The 7,311-nt window shown below is 41.3% G+C and overlaps 1 protein-coding gene across 1 annotated transcript; it reads right to left on the bottom strand.

The window, feature by feature from the left end:
• Positions 1 to 351: 351 nt before the first annotated feature.
• asb1 (ankyrin repeat and SOCS box containing 1) lies at positions 352 to 5,290 on the bottom strand. Its single transcript, XM_007574454.2, has 5 exons — positions 5,005 to 5,290; positions 3,805 to 3,943; positions 3,248 to 3,550; positions 1,080 to 1,462; positions 352 to 548 (listed from the first exon to the last, which is right to left on the bottom strand). Exons 1-5 carry the CDS (start codon positions 5,096 to 5,098, stop codon positions 418 to 420), a joined length of 1,050 nt encoding a protein of 349 aa, XP_007574516.1. The 5' UTR covers positions 5,099 to 5,290; the 3' UTR covers positions 352 to 417.
• Between the last annotated feature and the right edge of the window lie 2,021 nt (positions 5,291 to 7,311).

The following is a 7,311-nucleotide window of genomic DNA, read 5'->3' on the forward strand; positions in this document are numbered from 1 at the left end:
TGATTGGATAAAGTCGTGGTTTACATGAATGTAAAAGAGCAATTAAAGGAGCTGGATCACACTTCTACAAACGAAAACTTTACTCTTGATTCAGGCTAATTTATACTGTAATCTTTACACCTAACCTGAACTAGAGTCACGACACATTTTTGTGATTTGAAAGAAAACATTTGTTGTAAGACACAGTTTTCACAAGTTCAGACATGGCTAAGGCTCCTTTGATAACTTAAAAAAGAAAATAACTGTAAAAATCCTTACAGTGACGGAAAGTTAATCCAGAACTTTTAACTTCCAAACATTTAGAAAATAAATGTCTACATTTTTATAAAGGAAAAAGCAAACAACAGCTTGTCTTTGGGACTTACTAAGATTTTTTTATTCATTTTTATTACCCGCATGGATTACGGTGGACAAACGTCAGTTTCGGTGAAGCAGGAAGTTCTTGATGGATTCTGGTAGCGGTAACAAAGCTATGTGTTTCAGACGACTTTTGCCCATCGTTCTGCGGATCCGGATGCGGCACAGATACGTGAGCCTATGAGGGTTTTCTGTGAAGGAAAAATAAAAAACAATGGCGGCTAAGTGGCTGCACAAAAAGAGTCAAAGGATAAAGGTTTAGAAGTTATTCATAATGTGGCGTCGCGTGGCGTAAAGGTTAGAGTCCTCGTCACGGTTGTCCCAAATTTGTTCTTTAAAAGTGTTAGTAATGACTCTCTAATAACATTATTTAATCTCATAGTGCACTATTAAAGCACTCTCTGCCCTAATGAGGATTCACTGACTTTAACAAGCTGAATACTTAAAGTGGCTCCAACTGAAGACTGCATGACCTACTTTTTGACTAATTCAGCTAATATTTATTTGACTTCTTGGGACCATCAGAAATCACTGAACGCTCACTCCAAGATGGTCAGTTGATCTTAAAATATAAATGAATACAACAGGATGGCAAAAGTATTATCTCATATTGCCTGATCTATTTCAATTTCTCATGTTTACACCAACATAAGTTAATATAAATGACACACAACAGCAGCTCTCCATTAACGTCTACACACTTGCAAATTATTTCCACTCACTCCTTGCTTCCAGGAACACCCTGAGTGCCTCCGGATCCACCTTCCTTCGGTTTGGCGCCTCCAGTTCCACCTGCTCCCAAGGAACCAGCGCTGGGTCTGCGCCATGGTCCAGCAGCAGGTGGACGAAGCTCACCTCGCATCCGTGTCGCAGCACTGCGTCGAGCAGGCAGGAGGCGAGGCCCCGAGTCAGGGCCTCGTGGCAGACGGGCCCCGTGTAGTTGAAGTCGGGCTGCGCGCCGGCTAGGAGCAGCAACCGGAAACATTCAAGGTGGTGGTAGGCAGCGCTGATGTAGAGAGGACACACCACCAGGGTGTTAAGGGTTCGAGCACTGAGGAGGAGCCGGGGACCCAGCTGGTGGTCCATGTCAACATCGGCATTGAATCTAGAAATATACAAGAAAAGTTGCATGGTTTTATGTTTGAAAAAGATGCATTTTGCACAACCTCAATACAGAATGCAATTTAGGGCAACAAGAAAAGAAAGAAAACAAAAAGTGATGTTGTAAAAAGCCACATATCTTATAACTGCCTGGCTTCATAATAAATAATTGTTAATATTAATCTATGATGACTGTCCTCTCACTGATATAAATGAAGTATATAAAAAATAAGTTTGCGTACTCTTACGGGGGGGAAAAAACACAAAAGTTTTCACATCTCTTTAAGTTTTTAGTATTTTGTTAACATCAAAACTTTAAAATAGTGCATGATACAGTAGAAATAACAGTTTTTTTTGTTGTTTTTTATTGAATGTAAGTTTAAAAACTACAACAATATCCCAAATTCAAACTGAGCAAGCATAGCATCAATTAAAAAAGAAACAAATACTCTAAAGCTTCTGAAGTAAACAGCACAGGTTGGAGGAAATTGTCTACATGAAAACTGTTACATAGAACATGTGGAGGAATATGGTCTGGTCAGATCCAAATAAAACTCAACTTTTATGTCTGTACAAAATGCAAAGTGGGATGAAAAACTAGCATTTCCAGACATCCTGAACACACCAGCCGCACTGTTAAACATCATGCTTTGGGGAAGCTGGTCAGAGCTGACAAGAGGATGGACGGAACTGAATGTACAGAAAAAATGAAAGAAAACAAGAAGCTACAAAATTCTGGAGAAAGTAAGCCTTCAGTAAGCGCACATCTTCCACCACTAAGGATCTTTGATGAGGGATGAGTTTGTAGAAATGACAGTCAATGCTAGCTTGTTCCCTCTCTGTGTTGACATGCTCTGGCTGTTAACTGGTTCTCTTTGTGGTTCCAATTATTCATTAATGCAAAATAACTTACAGACAGAGCTGTTTTCCTGTTTCACAGACTAAGGACTCTGCTTTACTCGTTGTATTTGGAAGTGACTGGTGTAACAGCAGCGTGCTGCGTTGGGATCAGGTTTCTCTCACTCGGCAGCACGTCTGAGGGAGACCTGAGCCTCGGCTGACCAGGTCACATCCAACACACACACACACACACACACACACACACACGCACACACACACACGGACATACACACACAGGCCCACAGAGAGCAGCAGACAGGACACACACTCTTCTATCGCTCAGTCACAGAAAACCACTTGGAATAAAATACACAAATTACCACATTTTAGGATATTCCAATTTTTAAATGTCCAATTCCACAAATCTGCCCACATTATCTACAATAATGACTGGTTTTGACTTGACCTGCTGTCTGATCCAGATACAGTTCAAAGTCCATATTTGATAAAAAAAAAAAAAGCTGGTTTAAGTTAAATTATACTCATGTGTTAAAAGGGCCCAATCAAAGTCCAGACTAATATCAAGCAAGTCTTATAACGGCTATTTTCCAAATGATGATGGAGCAACATTTCACTGCAAAGCTGGTCCATGAGGCATTGAATCAGGGGACTGAATACAAAAAAAATAAAAAACAAACACACCAACTTTCATTTATGATTTTTTTTAAAGAACATTCACAATCTAATAAAAATACATTGAAATTACTGTTGTAACGGGAAAATAACAAAGGGATGTCAAAAGGAAACATGATTAAAAATATTGAGTAATTGAGTAATTCAGCACATTACAGCAAAAACGGAGTAAAAACACATTTTATTTGTAGGATATAATACATCTATAAATCTGCTGGAGGTCAAAGTAAGAGGTTTGTATGTTGCTTCGTTTCACCTGATCAGCTCCTGCAGGACGTCCACCCGCCCGACCCGCGCCGCATGGTACAGGGGGGTGCTGCGGTGGTGGCGGCTCCCGTTGGGATCGGCGCCAGCTTCCAGGAGGATCCGAACGCAGTCCAGGTGACCGTTAACCACCGCAACGTAGAGCGCCGTCTGACCTTTGACATCGACCAGGTCCACCTCGGCTCCCTGGGCGATCAGGTAGGCCACGCAGGCGGCGTGTCCGGCCGTTGCTGCGATCCGCAGGGGCGTACAGGGCAGACAGCCGCAGCACCACACCGACTTCTCATTAATACGCCTGAAACCAAAAATTTAAGAGTCTTATGGTTGTTTTTAAAATGGCACCACAAAAAGTGTGAAATGTGCTATAAGAAGAGTAATACGTCTCATCTAATATTCTCTAAAACAAATAACACAAACACAGACAACACAAGACTTATGAATTTTCTCTCTGATCTTTCAGTTGTTTTCTCTAGAAATTAGCAAAACCTGAGAACTACAGCATAGATTAGGTGTTGTTGCCTGATCAGTCTGGCAGTTAGCTGGCCTCACCGTCTGAAGTCATCTTCCTGCAGCAGGTTCCTCAGGGTGTCCAGGTCGCCCACGTATGCGGCGTTGTGGAGCCGCATGTCGTCCTGCTCCAGCGGTTTGTCACAGAACTGCTCCTGGAGCCATTCCTTCAGGTTACGCCCTGATGGACAAGCAGACAGACGGAGCAAACGGAATGACAGAACTACTTCCTTAACTCCGTTTTGGGTAGATGATACGAGCAGCAACAGGAAAATCAAAAACAGAATTTGTGTTGAAAATGCTGACAGCTCCTGAGCCGCCTTCATTGTCTGAATGTGTGAAATTAAATTCAATGTGTTTTGGGTCATTGTCTTCTTTGAGCACCAAGTAGTAGCAATCGGGCATAACATTATGTCCACTCTAGGGAAAAGTGAATCACACAGATTATGTCTCCTTCACTGCACCTGCTGGTGTGCAGGATAGGCATCACACCTGTGGGGATGTGGGTGTTTTAACACCCACACTTTTCATGCAGTTTATGCTCAAAAACTGTATTTCTGTATCTTTCTGGCTGTGCAGTGAAACTGACATGAGCGCATATATTTCTGTGAACAATCATTTGTCGTGTTGAGAGTTTATATCTCCTGCGCTCTGCTCATAATGTAATTTGGCACAATATAGGTAAAACCGCTTTGATATTATTGATAAAATTACACAACTGTTTCAGTTCTTTTTATGTGTCCCTCTGGAGTCTGGAGGGCCACATAAAAAGCTATGGCCCCTGGACCTTGAGTTTGTCTGAAAACATGTGGACTACAAGAACACGGAAAGCCAGCGGAGGCAGTGTTATGGTTTGGGCAAGACCGGGCTGAAAACTACCAGTTTGAGGAGTCAGATCTCCATTCATGTCTTTATGCTGGACAAACAAGTCGGATCCATGGAGGCTCCACCTCATAAACTAACAGCACTTAAAAGGTTCTGCTCCAGATACCACAGCATGCCTCCATGCACCAAAAAGGAGACTAAAAAACACCGTTAGGCAGGTGGTTATTATCTTATGCTAACTCGATATACTTAAACGTGTGACAGAATGAGCAATGCTAATGATTCCTGTCATTCACCTATTATTAAAAGCCCCCTAATTAATACGCCACGACGAGTGTATGTAAACGTCTGACTGCAGCATCAAAGCCTTAAAGAAGCTGTGTACGTGAGTAACGAGTCAGACCGCCGTCAGTTTACCTGCAGCAGTGCTGGGCAGGTCGGACACAGTGATGACCGGGGGGAAAATGATACTGGGCGGCTCGTCAACATCAGCGGCTGGACCGTCCGCCATGCTTCCGGAGAGTTCACACAGCCAAACCGAACCCCTTTACTTTCACTTCATTTATTACAAACCAAAAGAAAAATGGGCCAGCAGAGCAGAGGACAAGAGACAGCAGGACACAAACAAACGGGAGCCTGTTGATGATGGAGGATCGGGCTCGCTGCGCCGCTTCCTGGTTGAGCTCAGCTGCGACATTTAAAGGGAAACGCATCATTTTCAAATACAAACGAGTCATAGCTAAATAACATTCTATCATGGCGGCCGGCCTGTGACATTCTATACACATGAGTAATAGACAGCACTCACTTATAGTTATATCATCATAGTTTACAGCCATTGAAAGCTCTAAATTCGGTCGGTCTGGTCATTTGGAGATTGCTCAAGTCAAAAGAAAACCAATATTTTTACATATTCTATTGTTTAGTAACAGTTCTATGTGAACGTAACAGTTCACATAGTGCTGTATCCACCCATATATGAGGAAAGTTGAATGGGAGGAAAAAATGTGGAAGAAAAATTGATAAGTCCACTCAAGAGTTTGGGAGGACTGGAGTCTTTCCTTTAAAAATGCACCATGTACAAGAACAAGAGACTGCACAATACAAGCACATTTACAAGAAAATATTTCATATTTATTAAAAAAATAACATGAGAAATAACAACTATGAAACTCAGTTGGATAACTTAAAAAACGTACAAGATGTGGATATTTATTTATATACAGCAACAAACTATGCACAAGAAAATAAAAAAGATAGTCATATTTAAAATTAAAACAAACTTACATGTTGCAGAAAAGTTACTTGCATATTAATTTTGTCTTATTTCAACTGTACTTATATTTTTGCACATTTTCTGTTTTTTTGTTTGTTTTCTTTTTTTGCAGTGCAAGAAAAATCTCCTAAGCCAACTGGTGATGTAAGAAGGTTGAAACCAAACGCTGAGGAAAAACCCCTCAGAACAGAGATGCATAGAAAAAATATAGATGCATAGGATGAAAAACAGAGTACATGTACTTAGTCACAGCTGTAAATCTTTCATCGGCTCTGTCCAGGAAAGAGATGAGGTCGTAACCATTATTATTCGGGCCATTTAATGCTCTATGGAAAAAGTTCAGAAAGCAAAATAGAAGACTGTACTTCCTGTTCAGTCTTCAGGTTCTTCAGTACTCGCACCAAGATGCTGCATGCCATCAATAAATCTTGTGAGTGAAATCTCATCTGCACTTATGGTAGCAACATCTGATTCTGGGAAGTAAAAAAGCTGAACAAGCTGATAAAAAAAAGGCTGACTGTGTTCTGGAAACTGTTCGGTAGAACATAGAGATGAGAAAGAGAGTTTAACAGAAAACCAAGAGCATCTTCTTTACTGCTCTACTTCATTTTTTTTTGTTTCATTTTGCTTTTTTTTTTTTGCTGCAACTGTGAGCCAAAACTTATATTGCCTTTTTAAAGGAGGAAGACAAAAATACGTATGTTTTCATGCAACAAAAAAAACAAAAAAAAAAAAACATTGAATAACCTGTTAGGTTTAGGGAGCCTTTTAGGATCCATTAAATCCTTGCAAAAGTGGTCAGAGCCAGAGCTAGAGATGAAATTAAAGAAAAGAAGAAGGATTTTTAAGAGGTTGAGGTTAACTTTACAAGGAAGTTGGTCTAATTGTAAGTGTAAAATAAACGTACTTGAAGTGCAGCGCTCACCATCTTTGTTATAGTGAGTCACAACGTACAGATGGAGGCATGCAGCCGTAGCTTTATGCAGCCTGATGACAGACACTGGACCGTGGTGGAGCTCTAAAAATAAACGCCCCAGTCAGTGGAGCCAGGCGGCCCCAGAACTGGACAGGCTGCCTGCAGGGATCTGGCTTTGTGTAGAAAAGGGGGAGGAAAAGAAATGCTGAGCTGAAAGATCACTGTTTGAATGATTCATCTGTGTTTTCATTGACTGTACGCCACGCAAACAGGACAAGACTTTGGGATAATGATGCAGTGGCGTGGCAACTGGCTTTCAATCTAGAAGAAAAGATCCGCAGTAATGCAGCCTGGTCAGTTTATCCCACTGCTGTCAGGAGACTGAGGCTACTATTCACTCTACAATTCAGTGTAAACAGGATGAAAACAGATCTGTTCTGCTTTGTGCCACAGTCTACTATGGTGTTGTTCCAATGCTTTACGTAGCCATCGTCTGATGACAACTGTCACAAAGCTCTACTCATCTCAAACT

Source organism: Poecilia formosa, unplaced genomic scaffold (assembly GCF_000485575.1).
Source record: "Poecilia formosa unplaced genomic scaffold, Poecilia_formosa-5.1.2 Scaffold353, whole genome shotgun sequence".
Taxonomy (NCBI): domain Eukaryota; kingdom Metazoa; phylum Chordata; class Actinopteri; order Cyprinodontiformes; family Poeciliidae; genus Poecilia; species Poecilia formosa.

Bases quoted from the DNA above. Each gene is read 5' to 3' on its own strand.
- asb1 (XM_007574454.2), bottom strand. From the start codon at position 5,098: ATGGCGGACGGTCCAGCCGCTGATGTTGACGAGCCGCCCAGTATCATT. The intron at 3,944-5,004 runs GTAAACTGACGG...CTTGTCCATCAG, and splicing joins CCTGCCCAGCACTGCTGCAG to GGCGTAACCTGAAGGAATGG. The intron at 549-1,079 runs GTGAGTGGAAAT...TTTCCTTCACAG, and splicing joins GGTGTTCCTGGAAGCAAGGA to AAAACCCTCATAGGCTCACG.